At 44.0% G+C, this 19,960-nt stretch overlaps 1 protein-coding gene across 5 annotated transcripts in view; it reads right to left on the bottom strand.

The window, feature by feature from the left end:
- The window catches only part of FLNA (filamin A), an 88,957-nt gene that overhangs the window by 26,826 nt on the left and 42,171 nt on the right, over positions 1-19,960 (bottom strand). For 2 of the 5 annotated variants that reach the window (XM_058166491.1, XM_058166493.1), the window contains exons 16-30: positions 17,978-18,101; positions 16,463-16,623; positions 16,273-16,363; positions 15,620-15,789; positions 15,043-15,160; positions 13,011-13,273; positions 10,859-11,456; positions 8,578-8,751; positions 7,906-8,068; positions 6,901-7,061; positions 5,390-5,560; positions 5,184-5,307; positions 3,856-4,012; positions 2,288-2,477; positions 2,026-2,049 (exon numbers count right to left, since the gene is read on the bottom strand). In XM_058166491.1, the coding sequence (XP_058022474.1) occupies positions 2,026-2,049; positions 2,288-2,477; positions 3,856-4,012; positions 5,184-5,307; positions 5,390-5,560; positions 6,901-7,061; positions 7,906-8,068; positions 8,578-8,751; positions 10,859-11,456; positions 13,011-13,273; positions 15,043-15,160; positions 15,620-15,789; positions 16,273-16,363; positions 16,463-16,623; positions 17,978-18,101 (2,689 nt within the window). The remainder of the gene's footprint in view (positions 1-2,025; positions 2,050-2,287; positions 2,478-3,855; positions 4,013-5,183; positions 5,308-5,389; positions 5,561-6,900; positions 7,062-7,905; positions 8,069-8,577; positions 8,752-10,858; positions 11,457-13,010; positions 13,274-15,042; positions 15,161-15,619; positions 15,790-16,272; positions 16,364-16,462; positions 16,624-17,977; positions 18,102-19,960) is intronic. The other 3 variants (XM_058166492.1, XM_058166494.1, XM_058166497.1) reach the window with 2 other exon arrangements.

Here is a 19,960-nt window from a genome sequence, read left to right as displayed (position 1 = left end):
AACTGGTTTGAGACCCCTGCTCCAGGGAGTCCTTGACTTACAATTGGTCACTTAGCGACCAGAATTGACTCAAGAGGGGACTTACAACCCAGATTCGAAGTTCTAACAACTGGGCCTCTCCACAGTCATGGGACCAAACTTTGGGCACTCAGCAACGTGATCAGTTGCAGCATCCAGTGGTCATGTAACTGTATTCTATGTTTCTGCAGAACACCAGCACATATTATAAAAATCTAAATAATAATTATAAAAATCTAATAAATAATAATAATAATAATAATAATAATAATAATAATAATAATAATAATAATAATAATAATAATAATAATAATAATATTTCCTTAACTGCAGTGAGTTGCTTAATGACTGCTGCAAAAACGATCATAAAATTGGGTTAGTGACAACATATGACTATAATGGGCAGGGTCCATTACAAGTCATATGTCGAGGATTGCCTACATGTAGCTGTCATTATTAGCAGTTACGACAGTCTTATCTTTCAGGAATTACCATAATCCTTTTTTCTAAGCCACCAAAGTTGGAAGTTGTCATTACATATTATGCAAACTACTCCTATTGAATATGTGTTCTTTGAAGGACTACTGTGGTTCCTTTTAACTATCTTGAATCTTCCCTTTACCCAGCTTCATTTTAGGAGCTTCTTGTATTTATAGATTCTCATATTTGCAGAAAGGAGAGAGAAAAAGACCCCTTCCCTGGTCTGAAAATAAATCCCCAGCAGTTCTTTGATTAACATGGGAGATTTTGCTAGCCACTCCTATAAATAGTCTGTTCTCTGCTTCAAGACTTCTGCACCTTGACAATAGGCATCTTCCAGGACAACTAGAGAGGAAACCTTCCCCCGAAAGGTTAGGGAACATGCATGGTGCCAATCCATTTATTTCTGATTATAAAGATACACCCTTCATGGTGCAAGCAAGAGGATGACTTCAAAAGCACAGGGAAGGGAGAGGAGGGGGCTACTTGGGGAATGGGAAGGGGGGGGGAGTTTCAGGACCACCATGCTGCAACCTTACCCTGACATTTAGATCCACCTGCTTGTTTCTCAGCAGTTCACCGAGTTGGACACAGCCCAATGTGTTTTTCCACCTCACAAGGAAAGGTACGTACAGTTTGCCAATGAGGCAGAGCTGCTTGCCAAAGTTATAAGTAACCCTTAGTTGAACTATTGGAGGAAAACATCAGTCATCTTGGCTCAATATTCACAACACAATCTGGGCTACGTGAAGAATATGATGTAATCAGAAGGAGGACTAATAGCCCAGATGTTCATGTGGACCACGATCCCTGGCTCAATCCATCATGCATGAAGAGAGAAACGAATCCTGCATCAGGACATGAAGATTATCTTCTCTTCTCAAGGCTTGAGAGCCGATTAAGGGTCCTTCTTACAGACCGGCAGTTTATAGTTAAGAGTAAAACCATTTATTTTCCCATTAATCTGCCAGAGCTACATCTATAAAAAAATATTCTGATAACTGGTTTTTAAAATGACAATCTTAACCGTTGACTGACTGATCAGCAGGATTGCAATTGAAGAGCCTACTTTTTAAATTTCCAAGTCATTCCATCCTAATGTTTTACTTATGTTGTTGCTTTACATGGCAAGTGGAACAATAAATGGCAGCTCTGTATTATTTCTGGCAGATGGGACGCCAACATTAACAGACTGATTGGATGGGCCTAGTTCTAGTACAGGGGTCTCCAACCTTGGCCACTTTAAGACTTGTGGGCTTCAACTCCCAGAATTCCTCAGCCAGCAAAGCTACCTGAGGAATTCTGGGAGTTGAAGTCCACAAGTCTTAAAGTGGCCACGGTTGGAGACCCCTGTTATAGTACACGTGTACTTTAAAGCAGCCTCTTCCAGTTCAAATGGTGTCCTGCTGCCCAATCACAAGCACAGGTGGAGTCTAATGCAGGGGAGGGGAACCATGCAAGGGGAAAACTGCAGGGGGAGCAAGCAGACGGAGGGGAGGGGAGGGAAGCCATTAGCAAGCTGCTTACCTAGCCCATGACCTCCAATCGACACTGAGGTGAAAGGGCAAAGAGCAAGGGTAATCAGAGTGAGACAAAAATCACACAAAACAGTGCACAATTAAAAAAAAAAATCACACAGGAAACATAAATCCCTTTCCCCACAGTGATGCGCAGTGGGGCCGGAGGTGCCCGGCAAAAAGCAGTCTGTGTGGGGCGTGGCGTTGGTTCAGCGTGGCTTGCCCACCCTCCAGCATCTTCCCCCTCCCTGAGACCCCGGAAGAGCTCTCACCTGTCACCGTACACTTGCTGGCATCACCGGTTGGTAAAGCACGGATACGGTAGGGCGAGTAGGGAATCTCATCCCCACCATACTTGATGAGAATGGTGTAGCGGCCAGTCATGTCAGGAACGTAAGACACTGTATAGGTGCCATCTTGGTTGTCCCGGATGGTGGCCTTTTTAGGTTTGCCTTCAGGATCCTGAGCAAAGAGCAAGGCCAGTAAGTGGGTTGATGTAGAGCCAGTGGAAGGCACCCAAGCTATAGGTCAGGTTCCCCAAAGTGGTCAGTATTGACCCGTAAGGGTCAGTGAGACCACCAAAGGGGTCAATGTTACTACAGAACAGTGTGAAATTTCAGCTGCCAATTCTTTAGCTGATGCTAGCCTTCATAAGCATCAAATTCTTGCCAAGAACCTAGGATATTGTAATCTATTGGCATAGTATATGTGCAGATTCAAGGAGTGGTTTTTTTTGTAACTGACGGACATTTTGTCAATGTTCAGATGTGTAGTGCTATCCAAGATCTTTTGGTATGGTACCCACTGTGCCAATAACCACTGGGACCACCATCATTATCATCATAGTTGTTGGTCACATAGTTAACCATATATCTAGACTGGAATTGACATTTTTATCCACTTATCAAGTTCTTGCCAAGGATTTGGGATAGGGAGTTGTTGTTGCTTGATGGTACTAAAGGTATTATTGCAGGATGTAAGCTGTTCCAAGTAAAGGTGTCTTTCGCAATGGATTGATAATGATTCTGTCAGAGCCCATGGTATTATTATTATACACATAGTACTATTATTTAAAGTAGTATTTATTATGTTATTTTCATAGACTAAATGTCTGGGAGTCAATGAACAATCTGAAAGGGTTGATGAGGTGAAGAGGAAGGTGAGGAAACTCCTGCTCTAGGTTGTTACCCCAAAGCTGCAATTACTAGATACTGCTAGTAAAACCAGCTGTTCTTTTTAAAGAGACAAACACTAAAAACTCATTCACTTATCTGGGAGATCGACAGATAAAAGATGACTGTGGAGGAGCTGTGGTCATAACTAACTGAATCATACAATAGAGACCAAAAAGATTTTGCAGAGCTCAGATTCATCACTTCATAGTTTATGGTCCTTAGTTCAGGACTGTGAATAAAAATAGATATAGGATCTCAATCTCATAAATGTCATCCAATCAACAGCTAGAAGTTGAATAAGAAAACATTAAGAACTTAGATTCTCAAAAAACAAAACACTCCAACACTCATGACATGTCCCAAGTATGAAGCAGCTTTTGCATCATTGGCGATATGAATCAGAACATCACTGCAGGGGGCTGCAGCAAGTGATTTATGCCTTTGCCACTATACAACTGGACTACCCTTTAGATGGACTACTCTGTTTTTGAAGACTGTCTGGAAACCTCACAGTGCAGAATGCAGCTGTCTGACTACTGGTGAGCGAGAACTGCTATTCATTCTGAAGGATACAGTTGTGCACACATCTAGCAACCACAATAACTCCCATCAAGAACTCATTTGGTCTCCCTGCAATCCCATCTCTCTGGCCTATTTCTACTTACCGTGATCTGTACAGCCAACAAGCCTTCTCCAGCATCCTTAGCGTCAATTGTAAACTCTACTGGCAAACTGGCTGGAACACCTGTAGTGTTTAGTCCGGGACCACTGGCCTTTACCTTGCTAGCATCATGAGTAGGTAGAACCTTAACTTTGAATGGGCTGGAGAAATACAAGGAAGAAGAAATGTGAGGGCTACGTAGATATATGAGTTTATCAAAAGTCTAAGGACATCCGCATTTCTAAGGTGCATAAATGCTCCTCAGCATCAGAAATTATTTTAATTTTACAACATAGTATAGTGTTCCCAAACTGATACCCATCCAAGAAATCAGAATGGTACCCTCAGAATTTCCTTCAGTCATGCTGAATTGAGTTTTGAGAAGTTCACTCTGAATATATTGAGACTGAAACTGAAAAAAGCTGGAACTGGGATTAAGGACTGCCCTTTTCAAGTTAGAGGCAAGGGCAGGTTCAATGAGAGAGCTTTTGGTGCAGCTTCAGCAGAAGCAACTGTAGATAAACAGGGGAATTCCAAAAGTGCATCCATGCATCCATGACCTGGATGACCGAGAATCTCTACAGACTTTTTAGCTATACAATTTGGGATGATCAATCTCTGACTGGTGTGAGTAGGAATGGATTTCCAGAGAAAAAAAAATGGCAGACTACAAGAACCAGGATTACTACTCAGGTGACCCTGAGGACACCTCCAAGTGCTTCTATGACCCTCTAAAAGGATGCAAATGACCAGCTGTCTGCAAGGAGTATAAATCCTTCCATTCCCCACTATCTTGTCAGAGCTGAAGGAAGCTTCTTGGATGAGAAGTGAAATGTCTTGAAAAGAAAAACAAGGAAGTCCAGTTGCCTCCTGAAAAATCACCTTTGGGACAACCATGACCTGGATGACTAAGAATCTCTACAGACTATAAACAGGGGAGGTATTCCCCTGAGTATCTTCTGCCCTTAGAAAGATGGATGGTACAGGCTTTTTTGTCTTTTCTCTCATGTTAAAAACCAAGGTAATGAGGAATATTGGGCGTTAGCTCAAGCAAACATCCTAGTGACTCTTACAGAATTGCTAACTAGGCAATTTCTATTTTCTGCAAGTTCTGTTACTATGGAATAAAACCCAGTTGACATTTTGTTACCACCAGGTCTGCCCTTTCTTCATGGTTGAAGGCCTCAAAAATGACTGCTCACACACCGTTCACTATGTCACCCTAGAGTAAGAGTAATGCAGGAAACCACCATGTAAGGTATCCCAAATGCTACACAACTTCTTCTGCCACAGAGGCTTTTGTTCTTTGGCCTCAAACCAATCCATTCCTACCTGTGAGGCACCTCATCATCTCCATAGCGCACAGCAATGCTATATGGTCCTTCACGACTTGGTACGTAACTTGCAGTCTGAGTACCATCAGCATTATCCACTACATCTACAGGTTCAACAACTCCTGTAGGACAAGGACAAGAGGTGAGGGATGAACCAAGCTCAAAGGAGATACCATTTGTCCAGTCAGGTACAGATTTACTTACCCTTTGGACCTTGAACTTTCACCTCGAGGGGTGCCACACCTGCCTTGCTGGTGTCCACTGTAAAGGACTGGGGAACATTGGCTCTGACGACACCAGGAGTGAGGCCAGGGCCTGAACATTTTACCTTGGATGAATCCACCACATCATGCACAGGGACTTTGAATGGGCTTCCTACAGAGAAGAAAGAAGCATAATCAGAGTCAAGGAACTGCAACTTGGAGTAAGCTTCCTGTAGTTCTTAAAAAAGATTATTTGATTTCTCGCCATCCATTGCTTACTGTGAAAGAGACACATTTGTAACCCTTATTTTCACAGCTTCTCTGCTATCCTTTCTGCTTATCTCTCTGGCCTTTAAGGAAGCTTGGGAAATGTGAGCGTTAGCGAGTGACCAACCAATTGGATGACTCTGAACAGGTCCCAGCCATAGGGTGACAATACCTGCTACTAGTGACGAGCATCAAGATATTACAAATAGCTTGGACAGATGCCTTGTATTCAGCCCAGGACACCCCACTATACCCACCCGATCCTATGCCGGGAGTTAGAATCTCCTGCTCCACCCTTCCTGGTTTGGTAATTATTGCTTAGATAAGAGCAGCTGAAGTGCTCCAAAACTTAAACACAACTTATGGGCTCCTCTTTTCAGAAGCAACCAAGCTGAAGACATCCATGTCGTTAACCTTTTGGTCAAGACTACCCATTCCATCGTAGTGGCTTATACCTATAGAAATGATGGGAAACCAGTGGTGCAGTGCAGAGATTGAGGTTCTGAATTGGGGGAGTCTGGAGCCAAGTCCCCGGTTCAGCCATAAACACTGGGCCAACCACTGTTTTTCAATCTAATGTACCTCACGGGATTGTTATTGTACAAATAAAATTAATCTAATTAATAAAATTAGATTCCACACAAGTTGTTCTTCAGCTCCCAGAGAAGCAGGTGGATATAAATGTAATAAATAATGAGGCAATAATCTTTAGGCCAAAGGCTGGATAGGCCTATAAGGCTTCTTTGTCCAATGGAAACTACATGCCCAGAATGGAGAACGAGGAGGCCTGGCTGCCTCTTCCATCATCAAACTCGTCACTATCTTTCTGCCCATATTGCAAGGAAAGTGTCTTCCTCTTTCTTTATACCAGAATCATCCAACCAGACTCAAAGAGACTGAGTGTCCTCCTCCATAGAGAGACTACTACTCTGTAGGTACATAAGGCTTCAAGAGGGGAAGACCCCTACTCAAATACTGTTATTGTATCATCCTATAAAACGGCAAACCAATCTTCTATCTTGGAATCATTTCCCCAACCTAGGCTGATCATAGCCTAAAAAACTGCCAAGCTAGTGACTATGATGAGTTGTTAATAGCATTTAAGCTATGTTGCACTCATGGCCCAGATAGGTGACCAGTTGAAATCTTGAGGGATTGCCACCACCAAGCCAGTTCAGCTACCAAATTCTAACTTCTAATCAGCACTGCCATCACCAGCCTAATATCACTACATCCAGCTCATACCCGGCACTTGGTGGCCACCGTATGTGACATTAAGGTTGTAGGTGCCAGGCTCATAGGGGATGTACTCCACGGAACAGCTGCCATCTTTGTTGTCAGTGCAGGACATTTTTGCTTCAGAGGGACCTTCAACTGCTAGGCCCAGGCCACCAGTACCAGCACCCCTGTAGCAGAAAGAAGGAACAATTGGGTCATGCATTCCAAAGAGGGCCCTAAGCTTTGAACCAAGCCTTCCATTATGGGGAATTGCAGCTGCTATGAGAGAAAGAGAGAGAGAAAAGGAATCTAAAAGTTAAAACATTTCAGTAAGACTATATTACTTTCTATGTTCCAGTTTGGAGCCAATGTACTTGTAAAGTTTACAAAGTCAGAAATCATGGACACCTGAAGGATGTAGCTATATTTTACTTGGATTTCAACTATATAGCCCTGCACTTCTGTTTAAAGCCCTAAAGCCTACTTAGGGCTACCTCTAATGGCTTTATTACTTGTCTTCTCGGCAACGGTATGTACTTCAGAGCCTACCAAAACCTACCACAAGCTTGTATCTTAGGCTAAAATGCTTTGCAATAATCTCAAGGGGAAGCATCAAAGTAGGCGGTTTATTTGAAGAGTGTACAGTCCGAGTTCTAGCACCATATAGAGCGCCCCAAAGCCTTTGGTATGGCTCCCAGAGCAAATCCAAAAACTGATGCCAAACTGTAATTTTTTAGTGTGATTACAGGGGGAAAATTTTGCAAATCGCAAAATACAGGAGGGAAGTGATGGTGCTATCTGTACTTCATTAATTTGACTCCCTCAGTGCCTGCCTTTCCTCCCCTCCCCGCTCCCTCCCTCAGCAACGTTCCACTGAAAGGCTAGATGCAACAAATATATATATATTCTTGATCAACTTTAATATATGCCTTTTTGAAAGATGGGTAAAAGTAACCAGCCAATACTATAAGAGCTACTCTTGTTCATTCCTCCTTTTCAAATACTGCTGCATTCTTGCTTTCTAATGTTTACCTCGTCTCCACTGTGAATTTATTGGGCTTGTTAGTAGTCCCACTTTGGATGCCGGGCCCATGCACTCTCACCCTTGCAGGGTTACAACCTTCAGTTACCGGTACATGGAAAGGGCTACTTGGGACAGGGCTGCCATCATAAGTCACATCAACTGAGTGGACACCTAGAGGGAGACAAGAAAGATTATATGGAAGGTTATGCTCCTCCTAAGCACCTTGGGAGGTTAAACAACTGGACGCACTTCTTCATCTAACACAAACACACCCTATGTTGGCTCTTTGAGGTAGCCCAGGCAAGAAGTTGAGAGTCTTAACACTGCCCTTTATTCTAGGATTTCAATGACAGAATCTTGCAAGCCTGAAAGTACTTTTCCCCTCCTTTACTCCTGAAAACTAAGAAGGAACATCCCTTCTGAGATGTTCTCTCTACCTCCGCTGCTCCTTCAGACTCAGAATCCAATCATCAGACTCTTGTCTAGGCTGAGATTCTTCCTCCTGTCTCCCAAAATTATTCCTACATACTATGGCATCCTCTCATCTTCTTTAAAAAAAAGCAGCAGGCTTGCAGGGACAGTGGACCAAAAAAATCTCAGAAGAACTAGTTCCTTCTGCCCCAATCCATGTCAACCAAGACCTCTCCAATATCCTTATATCACTCTTTTCCCTAACTCACCATCTTCATAGGGTGTGTACTCCACATTGTAGGTACCATCGCCATTGTCACGCACATAGCTCTCGGTAAGGTTTCCTGAAGGGTTGGATACTCTGGTTTTGATGTGAGGGCCCCCGGACTTAGTCAAGGCTCGGGCATCCACATTGAACTCTGTTGTGGCTTCACGGAATACACCTGGAGAGAGCACCAGCAGCATCAATAAGGAAGGCCTTAGACCAGGGCTGTCAAACTCGCGGTCCGTGGGCTGGATGCGTCACGCCCACGGCTGGTTCAGAGAAGCGGGAAAAAGTCCTGATATGTCACGTGACGCCGTTGTGACTACAAGAGTTTGACACCCCTGCCTTAGACTCTCTAACCCAGAGGTCTCCAACCTTGGCAACTTTAAGCCTGGTGGACTTCAACTCCCAGAATTCCCCAGCCAGCTTTGCTGGCTGGGGGATTCTGGGAGTTGAAGTCCACCAGGCTTAAAGTTGCCAAGGTTGGAGACCTCTGCTCTAACCTGCCTGCCCAAACTTCACTTCCCTTGCATCTGATTTTATGAACACTTTGGATCTCTTGTGACATCAGCACCGCTAGGTAAGTAATTTTAAGTTAGTACTCATGGATCCAAACTGAAACTGAGAATGTTATTAAACTGAGAATGTTATTAATAGCAGCTGCCTGCAATTACTGCAGGTTCTAGTCCCACCAGGCCCAAGGTTGACTCAGCCTTCTATCCTTTATAAGGTAGGTAAAATGATGACCCAGATTGTTGGGGGGCAATAAGTTGACTTTGTATATAAATATATAAATAGAATGAAGACTATTGCTAACATAGTGTAAGCCGCCTTGAGTCTTCGGAGAAGGGCGGGATATAAATGCAAATAATAAAAAAAATGTCATCCTCAGCCTGTCCTGTTTCTCATTAAACAAAATCATTAATCATCATTATCCTGCGGCTGAGAGTCAGTTTGGCATAATAGTTAAAGGGACCAGGTTAGAAACTGGGAGATTCAGAATTGTAGTTCCATATTAGGCATGAACGAACTGGGTGACCTTGGGCCAGTCACTCTCTCTCAGCCCTAGGAATCAGGCAAGGGCAACCCAGTTCCAAAAATCTTTCCTTGAAAACTGCAAGGACCAGTCTAGGCAGTTTCCAGCAGTCAAGACCTACTTGAAGGCATAATAATAATGAGGAAAACTAATCCTGCAGCCAGGAAACACCAGGGATAGAGGGTTCCGACACAGCCAGCTTTCATCCTCATCTGCCAACTTTTCAGTACATTCTCAAGTTCTCTTATAATAAAGCCCAGGGCTTATTTAAAAGGACTTGCCAACACCCTGTGTAACTAGCAACAAGTACATATACATCATGCATTTTAGTTCCTCATCTATATGGTTGTGAATCAGAGATGGGTTTCAGCAGATTCTGACCAGTTCTGGAGAACCGGAAGCGTAAATTTTGAGTTTGAACAGTTCAGAGAACCGGTAGTAAACATTCTGACTGCCCCCCCGCCCCCCCCACATCTATTCTCTGCCTCCCAAGTCCCAGCTGATTGGGAGGAAATGGGGATTTTGCAGTAACCTTCCCCCAGAGTGGGGTGGGAATGGAGATTTTACTTCCCCTGCAATGCCCACCAAGCCACACCCACCAAGCCACACCCACAGAACTGGTAGTAAAAATTTTTTGAAACCCACCACTGCTGTGAATATGTTTTAGGAAAACAGCTAAAGCTCCCTGATACCCTTCTCTATGTATGCAAGAAACAGGATTAGTCCCCCCAAAAACAGAGGCAGAAAACCTAAGTGTTGCTCAAGCATTGCTTTTATAGGTAGTCCTCAATTAACTAAATACCCAGAAACAATTCAAACTTACAATGACACTGAACAAATAGTATTTACAACTAGTCCTCTAAGTTCTGGCCATGGCAACGTCCCCATGGTCACGTAATTGTGATCCAGATGCTCAGTGACTGGCTTGCAATTACGACACTGCAACATCCCATAGTCATGTGGTCACTGTTTGCGACCTTCACTGCCAGCATCTCATAAGCAGTCAGTGGGGAAGCCGATAGGAAGTAGTAAATGGTGACCACCACTAAATAACACGGTTATGTAATGTTGCACTTTGGGATCACATCCCTTAGCGATAGAAATTCCAGTCCCAATTGTTGTTGTTAACCTTTATTCTGCCAGAGGACACATTCAGGGGACACATTCAGGAGATTCTCTATTTTGTCCTTAATCGATGGACAACAACTCAGTATCTTGAGTTCCAGTGATTATCTCCTGTCATTCTTACCTTTGCCTTCTACTCCAGGACCATAGACTTTAACGCCAGATGTATCCACTGCTGGTTCCACGTTCAGCTTACTGGGGAAGTTGGGTACAGGCTGCCCCCCGTATTTAATGGTGATGGTGTAGATACCAGGGCAGAGTGGGATGTAAGTGATGGTGTAAGTGCCATCGCCATTGTCCCGCACGTGGACTTCGGCCTGTGTGCCACTTTCAGAGATGATCTCAATGGTGAGCTCAGCGCTTCCAGCACTAGAGCAATCCACGCTGAACTCTCCTGCCTGCCCCACGGTGGCATGCTCCAGCCCTGGTCCGGAGCACTTCACTTTGGATGGATCGAAGCCAGGCACCACTTGGGCTTTGAAAGGAGAGCCTGGCACATGGGTGTCCGCAAAGAGGATATTGATGTTGTACTCCCCTGGTTCCGTGGGCAAGTAGGAGACTGAACAAGTGCCATCTCCATTGTCCAGGCATTCTATCTTGGCCTCGCAGGGGCCTTCCACGGTCAGGCCAAGGCCTCCGTTCCCAGCTCCCTTGGTATCAATGGTAAAAGGAGCAGGAATGCCAGCCAAGCCGCCCTTTAAGCCTGGTCCATAGGCCTTCACCTGGAGGGGAGGGTAAGGGAAGAGAAGTTGACTTAATTCATAAGCAAAATCTTCTTCAAAAACCCCCACGAAACATTGCACTGTATCCCCTTCCAAAGTCAATCCATTGCTGCTATACTACAATCAAGCGAGAGATAAATACTTTATTACTTATAATTTGTATAATATAAATCTGAGCTGTGACATTTTGCATGTTGTTGCTGCAGTAATTTATTTATTTGAAACATTTATATAACTACCCATCTTGTATCAAACTCCGGGCAGCATCTCTCCCCACTCACCACGCTGGGTGGGAGTAGCATGATTTGTTTGTTTGTTTGTTTGTTTTACATTTATACCCCGCCCTTCTCCGAAGACTCAGGGCGGCTTACAATGTATAGGGCAATAGTCTCATTCTATTTGTATATATTTACAAAGTCAACTTATTGCCCCCCCAACAATCTGGGTCCTCATTTTACCTACCTTATAAAGGATGGAAGGCTGAGTCAACCTTGGGCCGGGCTCGAACCTGCAGTAATTGCAGGCTTTGTGTTCTTAATAACAGGCCTTACCAGGCAGAGCTAAACCGGCCCCTATATGAGCTGTAATGGAGCAACATTTGCAGGGACACACATTCCTCACATCTGAAGGTGGTCACTGTAGTGAGCAGGGGGAGCCTCTAAGTCTCCATCTACTCTCCAAACTACATTTTGAGTCACTACTACTACTTGGGCAGCTAAATATCAAAGCTAAATGTTCTGGAGACAAGATTTTCTTCTCTAGAAATTAGAAATCCATGAGACCTTTTCTGTGAATTGACCCAGCGACTCCACTCACATACGGTGAGATTCAAGCACTGGCCGAACCTCCAAATGATCGTTTATCACATTACAGCTGCCTCTCCAATATGTGACCTACTCACTCACAGAACTAGACAGACGTTTACTCATTTGAATCCCTTTGCCTTACCTAGGAATGGCTCACGGCAATCAATAGGGTGTGATCCAGTGGTGAAACGTAAAATTTGTTACTACCGGTTCTGTGGGTGTGGCTTGGGGGGGGAATGTGACTAGGTGGGCATGGCCAACTTTTTTTTTTTTTACTTTTAAGAGCATTTTTTCTACCTCTTCAGCTGAAGAGGTTGTAAAAAAATGCTTTTAAAAGCCTCTGATGATTCCAGCTGAGCCACGCAATCATCTGAGGCTTTTTTTTTTTACTTTTAAAGGCATTTTTTCAGCTGAAGAAAAAATGCTTTTAAAAGTAAAAAAAAAAACCCTCTGATGATCGCGTGGCTCAGCTGGGCGTGGGGTGGGGTGGGGACAGAGATTTTTGCTACCGGTTCTCCGAACCACCCGCCGCCATCGCTACCGGATCAGGTGATCTGGTCCGAACCGGGAGCATTTCACCCCTGGTGTGATCCCTTGACACCGAGGATCGTATTCCCTAACCAGAATTCTCTTGGCTGAATTAGGGCAAGACTATATAATCTAATTTAGCAGAACAGGAGTGCTTTAATTGAGAAGGAGAGAATGGACAACGTTTTCCAAGGCATCCCTCGAGAACTGGGACTCTTACCTTGGATGGATTGGTGGGAGGTACTGCCTCCACAGGGAAGGGACTGCCCGGGACAGGGACACCATCATAGGTGACATCCACTTCGTAGGGTCCTTCTTCTCGTGGAATGAACTTCACCACGCTGTTGTCTGAGCTCAAGCCTGGCTCTACCTTGCAGGGCACAGGCTTACTGGATGGGCCTGTGATTTTGGCAGCCACCTTGCCTTGGCCTCCAGCACCTTTGGATTTAACAGTGAACTCCTGGTCTTTGCCCACTTCCACTTCTGCAAGAACCAAATGCACATCTATGAAGATCAAATCTGGAACTGATAGGACATCTTTTGCCCCATTTCCCCCAGAATGAAGAGAGGATTCCACCTACAAATCTCCTATCCTTTACAAAATGCTTTGCCAAGACATCTGAGGTAAAACTTCTTTTCCTAGGTACTCATTCAGATATGCCTCTGTTATACCAAGGCACGGGGTAAGGTGACTGTACTTTGCAGCTAGAATTAAGCTGAGGGGGAGAATTATATTGTTGGCATGACTAATATTTCCTGGGAAAAAAAACAACAAGGCAGCCTTGGAGTGCTTCCAGCCATTTTGCCCTGGCAAATGTCCAGGAAGGGAAAAGTTTTATTCAGGAACCACTAGGGAGGTTTCTAAAGACATGCCTGTTCTTTAAGTATGTTTTCCATCACCCCATGAAACACTGGAAGTATAGCTGAGGGAGGGGGCGGGCTGGAAACTGTAATCAATGTGTATGAGGATATAGAGTTTTGCTTTGGGCTAGGAGTCATCCCAATTCAAACTTACATTGATAGTGAACAGACCCAGAAGGACGCAAATTGTTTGGATATACAGTCATGTTGCACATCAGAGTTCCCCAACCTTTCCGGTTTTGTGGCCGGGGGGCGGGGGGGAAAGGAAAGGGGATGATTCTGGGCAAGCAGGAGGCACATGCACGCACAGCTCCATTTGTGCAAGCGCTGGGCATGTATGCCACTTGCGCAAATGCATGCGTGGATGCCTGTTGCTTGCGCCAGTAGGGATGTGGGTGCACATACTTGCCCGCCACTTCCACGGCCCAGTTCCGAACAGCTCAAAGCCCGGTAGGGGCCCAGGGGTTGGCGCCCCGTTGAACATGCATGAACAAACACAGTGTAACTGGTGGAAGGTGAAGGGGTAATAATGGAACTTGATGCTGCCCATTATCACAATTGTGTTCAATTCACCCATACAATTCAACACTGTGTCCAATATATTTTAAGAGAAGGTTCACAACCCTGGATTGGTCACAAGCAAGGAGTTGGATGGCTAGGATGGAAATCACCATCACAGTTCAGGATAAATCTGATGGAGACTGACAGATGAGGGGTGTATGTACCAGAGAAATAGTTGAGCTAAACCTGTTGGCCACAATTTTGTGTAATATAATTTGGCCTTGAGAGTCTCAAGCTTTCACTGATGGCAAAACCCCAAGGATGATTGGGCACCCACAGTCTATATTCTAGCAGAACTGCAACTTTATTTAAGCCATAAATATACTAGGTTCTATTTTGTCATTTGAAGCATGTCCTATGCAAACTTCCCAGAGGCCATCTGGTCCTGACAGAAAGCTGGAACAAGCAGGCTTCTTGGTTCAGTCCCAAAACACAACTGTTAGCAGATGCTAGACAGCTGTGCACACTGGCTTTTTATTGCACTCTCAATTCAGGCATGATCTAAAAATGGATGTGCAACCCAAAGCCCTCCAGATGTTGTGAGCTGCAATTTTCATCCATGCTCTATGGGCAACAGAATTAGACGTTCTGAAAAATCATTGTATTTTTCCTTTTAAAAAAAGAAACAACAAATGTCCACCTTCTACAGCAGCTAAAAAAATATGTTAGCCAAATGCAGTTAACAACATTTCCAGAAATTGAGAATTGCCCAATTAAAAAAAAATAAATATCACAGCAATCAGAGAGTGTGCTTTTATGTTACTCAGCACCCTTCTTCTGTGATTAGGAGGCAAAAGCAAGCAAAGAATTGAAGCTACTGGGATACATACTGTCTCCAAGCCCCGAGATCTTGATCTTGCTGAGGTCCAGGGTGGGAGCTACTCCCACGTTGAAAGGACTTTTGGGGATGTGGTCTCCACCGTATGTTACATTTACTCCAAGGTTACCCTGAAATACAAGAGGTACACTATCACTGTGTGTATAGGCACCCTAGCCTGCCATTCATTCTTCCCCTTCTACGGGCCCCCCATCTTTACTACTGACTTTCAATCTAGACCAGGGGTCTCCAACCTTGGCAACTTTAAGCCTAGTGGACTTCAACTCCCAGAATTCTCCAGCCAGCAAAGGCTTAAAGTTACCAAGGTTGGAGACCCTGATCTAGCCTTCCCAGAAGCTGCTTCCCCAGGAGTTACTTATTTAAGGAAAGAAGGGTGCAAGGCTGCCAAGTCCCATCCCCATCTCCCCCCCCCCCCATCCTGGCTGACTAGCAAGATATCGATCAAAAGCCTTGCTTTCCTAAGATGGTAAATCTGTACAAAGTCTCTAGTAGTTTGCTATTTAACAACATATTTTACACCATATTTCAGACGTATCTCAGAAAATCACCTTCTCCTTCTCATAACTTACCTGCTGCACAGGGGTATATCTGACAGTATAGGTGTTATCGTGGTGATCAATTATTTCAGAGTCTCTTACGGCGTCTCCCTTGGCTGGGCCTGTGAACTGCACATCCAGCTTGGCTTTGCCAGCGGGCTTGGTGTTAACTGTGAAGTGAGTTGGCTTCCCCATTTCCACACCTGAGGAAGTAGGAGAAACTTTCAGAAGGGCAGGCAAACTTCCCAGGCTGGTAAGCATGCGTTCTGCTTTATGTACTAAGAACTTCCAGTTTATTTTTCCCAGGCACTTTGGGCGGTTGTGTTATATGATAAATTGATTTTAAGGTCACAAGATTAAAATTCATTCTAAAACTGGCACCCACCTTCCTTGAACCATTTCAATATTGCAGTTGGGTTGTACTAATGGCTGCATGAGAACCTCAGGAAGCTCACCCAAGCACAGACAAGGAAATTATGCATCTTATCAAAATAAGTTAAAAGCTTGTCCGGGACATTGCTGCTTAATTCCAATATTTACAAAGCCCTTTGTTTTTATCCACATTCAATAGGATTGAGTTCTGTTCCTTCTTCAGGTTGCTGGATCAGGAGTTCCAGACACAACTTCTAAATTCCCGGCTCCCATTTGTAACATACAGCCTCTTGCAAAGCATATCCCCAACTCACCACTCCTGTTGAGGCCAGGTCCCTCGGCTTTGACTTTGCTGGCGTCGTGCGAGGGTTCCACTTTGATTCTGATGGGGCTGGTGGGAGTGGCCTAGATGAAGAGGAAGCAGGTGAAAACGAGAGCGATCTCAAGGCAATTCTCTCACACATCCCCCAATTTTGCAGGGCTTCCTCTGAGAAATGGCCTCACCTGGTCAGCAAACAGCACCATGATTGTGTAGCTTCCAGCACCCCGGGGGGTATACTTGACTGTGAAGGTGTCATTATCATTCCGAATAATATCAAAATCGATGTCAGCCTCAGCTGGACCCACCACACCAGGGGCACACTTGATGCCAATGCTCACATCACCTTTAAGAAGAGACAAGTCAATGAGAGGCATCTAAGTGCGCTATTAAAACCTGCGCCTGCAATTGTGACCCAAATCCCGAAAGTGGGCCAAGATGTCCCCATACAGTGCAGCCTCTGAAGTCTATCAACCTCCAGCTTCAATCTTCTAAACTAAACTCTAAAAGTTTAGTTGAGGAGGATCATTTCTCCAATGGGCCATTCTGATCTTTTCTGGAATGGCCATGATGGTAAAACAAAGGCAAAGATGCAGGGCATCGATCCACGCCTGAAGGGTGCATTAAATTCAGGATACTTTTTATAATCTACCTCTACATCCTTATCGTTTCAGAAGAAATCCAAATAGAATAGCAAAGTTCTCTAGGGCATGGGAAAGCAAGGCCACAATGGCTTCTCTTGATTGCTAATTCCTTTCTGTAACTTGTTCAAGGACACACGGTACAGTACGAACAGAGCAGCACAATTAAGGCATCATGCCAAGCAATTGGGGAGGAAGTTTAGTCACCGTCTGCCACAGAATACAAGTTAGGCACTGCTCTACCTCTGTAGTCCACTGCACTTAAAATTTAGCAGTGAGAAAGTGCAAGCATTTTCCAGCCATGGGGTGCTTGTCCATTTGGAAATTTTGGAAACCGTCTTCCAGATGCTATGGGATTAAATCCCATTGTATCAATGGTTGGCCATGGTGGCTGGAGCTGATGGGAGCTACATCTTGGCAACATCTGAAGCAGCACCACTTTCTCTCTCCCCTCTCTTACTTTCATCACCGATTTTGTGAGATGCCTAACCACGGGAGGCAGCAGGGGAGGGAAAAGCTAATTAAAGGGATTCCAAAGACGCAACCTTCTCAACACAAACAAGGCAATGGACAGCAGCGGTTAGGATACAAAAGGCTTCAGAACTGGGCATCAGAAGTGGAGAAGCCAGTCTAAATGAAAAGGCTAGAAAGATTGCACAGCCTTGTCTTTTGTTCCCCTTGGCTGCCAGAAGGAGAAAGGGAGGGGGAGCAGGAAACAAAAGTCATTTTTTACGTGCTGCCCTTCAGCATTAAGTGCTTCTTAGAGCAATTTACAACACAAGCATTTATTCTTGGTTCCCCAATTAAGAATGAGCCTGAAATGTCCCCCCCCTCCCCCAACGCTTAAACAGACCAAGGTTGGTGTACTTCAGAAGGCTAGTGTGTCGTGTCCCACAACACAACAGCTAGCTTCTCAGAGCTAACTCTCTGTCTGGCTTACACTGGACTGGAAGGTGGGGTGGGCTGGAGACGGGGGAGGCCCACTCCTCCTCTTCCTCCATTCCAGCAATGCCAGACATTCCGAGGCATCAAGGATAGAATAGAAAGGGCTCAACTCACCCTGCCCAGCTTCTGTGCAATCCACTGTAAAGTAGGTCGGTTCATGAGCCTTTAAGCCCGTCTTCGCCACACCAGGACCATACACTTTCACTTTGTTGGGATGGCTGCCAGCTCCAATATTTACCTAGAGACACAAGAATGCAAAATTCTGTCTTTGAACTTGGGGCTGGAGAGGCGGGAGAAGTTAAGTGCTCTGCCCGAATTGGAATATGTATCTTAGAAAAGTTCCTAGAGTCATCAAAACAAGAAGGTAACTTCTTTAGTGCTGGTGATGAGGTTCTGTCTTAAAAGTCAACAGGAGTCAAGCCATGTTGCAGCTGAAAAAAAGATTTGTTCACAAGGGAAAACTGCTTTCTATTCCATGCCCCAAATTTCACTGCATTGGGTGATTATATTACATCTAAATAATAACTATGGCTTATGACTGGAACATTTAAAAAATAGAAATGGAAGGTTTTATTTTGACTACTCAAGAGCAAGCTATTTGTACCAATGCAACCAAGACCAAAACTGGGGGTGGGGGAAAATCACTAAATGGTTCAAAGTGCAGACTATGCAAAGAAGCAGAAGAAAGTGTACATCAGATACTCAGCTCATGGATGAAAATCCACAAAGTGATTATAAACAATGACCCAACACAATTGCCAAAACAATTCACTGGAATATCCATAAAAATTATGCACCGGTGGTAAAAAATTGGACAAATAGAAAAGGGTGGTTGAAAATGTACCAGTTAAAATATTGCGAGATTTTCGGAATACAAACCGATTAAGTCCTGGCGCATAACACACCAGATTTAATTGTCCTTAAAACAAAGAAAGGGGTGGATAATTGAGGTGGCAATATCAGGGGATAGTAGAATAGAAGACAAAGAATTGAAGAACTCAAAAGTATCAATATCTGAAAAATGAATTTGAAAGATTTTGGCAAAACCAACTGTGGAAGTCCCAGTGGTTATCAGGACATTAGGTGCCATACCAAAGAAACTTGGACGATACTTAGAAAATGTGCATATTGCCAAGTACTTGGATCCACACACATATCCTGATGCAATGTGATCTCCTAGGTTCTTGGGAAAATTTTTAATGCACATGAAGGACGATACCAGCTAAAGAACTGGCAGCTATGATTTCATATTGCTATGTATAATAATGCATATAAAGCCAGAATTGAAAAGACAGCAACATATAGCAAATGAAGACATGGTGGACAGCCATGCACAATCAATACAAGATCATGTCAACTCATTACAAACAACAGCATTGACAAAGTACCGTAGCAACAAGGGTGTGTTGGAATATTTGCAAGAAATACTATTTGCCTGTAAGCAAGAAATGGTGAAACCACAAAATAGACAAAGTAATAGAAAATAAAGAAGCTAAAGCTCTGGGGCTTTAGAATTCAAACACGGAAGCATCTGCCATACAATACCTCAGACTTAACAACTGTTGGTAAGACAGACAAAAAATGTCTGGATAGTGGACTTTGCCATACTTGGCGGCAGCAGAAGAGAAGAGAAAGAACTGGACAAAATCACAAAATACAAAGAGTGGCAAATAGAAAGCAAAGGCAGTACCAATAGTAATACTGGGTACAATTCCAAAACATCTGTAATAGCACCTGAACATCATCGGCACTGACAAAATCTCCATCAGTCAATTGCAAAGGGCAGCTTTACTTAAAACAGCTTACATCCTGTGATGATACCTTTTATATTATTAAACAACATCTGTCTATCCCAGGCCCTTGGGAAGGACTCAATGGGTGGACAAAATGTCAAATCCAGTCTAAACATCTGATTGACTGATCATAATAATAAAGTAGTCGCTACTGTTGTTGTTTGGGAAGGAAACCTACTAGTGAAAAGACATATCTGGATTCAGAGATTTTTGTCGGGCATTCTGGGCAGGCTTTTGCTTCCTGGGGCCAAGATAAATGGAAGTCCCATTTTGCCCTAATAATTTTGCTTGCTACTGCAAGGAA

The sequence above is a fragment of the Ahaetulla prasina genome, chromosome 2, assembly GCF_028640845.1.
Source record: "Ahaetulla prasina isolate Xishuangbanna chromosome 2, ASM2864084v1, whole genome shotgun sequence".
In the NCBI taxonomy this organism is placed as follows: domain Eukaryota; kingdom Metazoa; phylum Chordata; class Lepidosauria; order Squamata; family Colubridae; genus Ahaetulla; species Ahaetulla prasina.
Note: the sequence above shows the minus strand (reverse complement) of the source record. Positions and strands in the feature narration are given on the sequence as shown.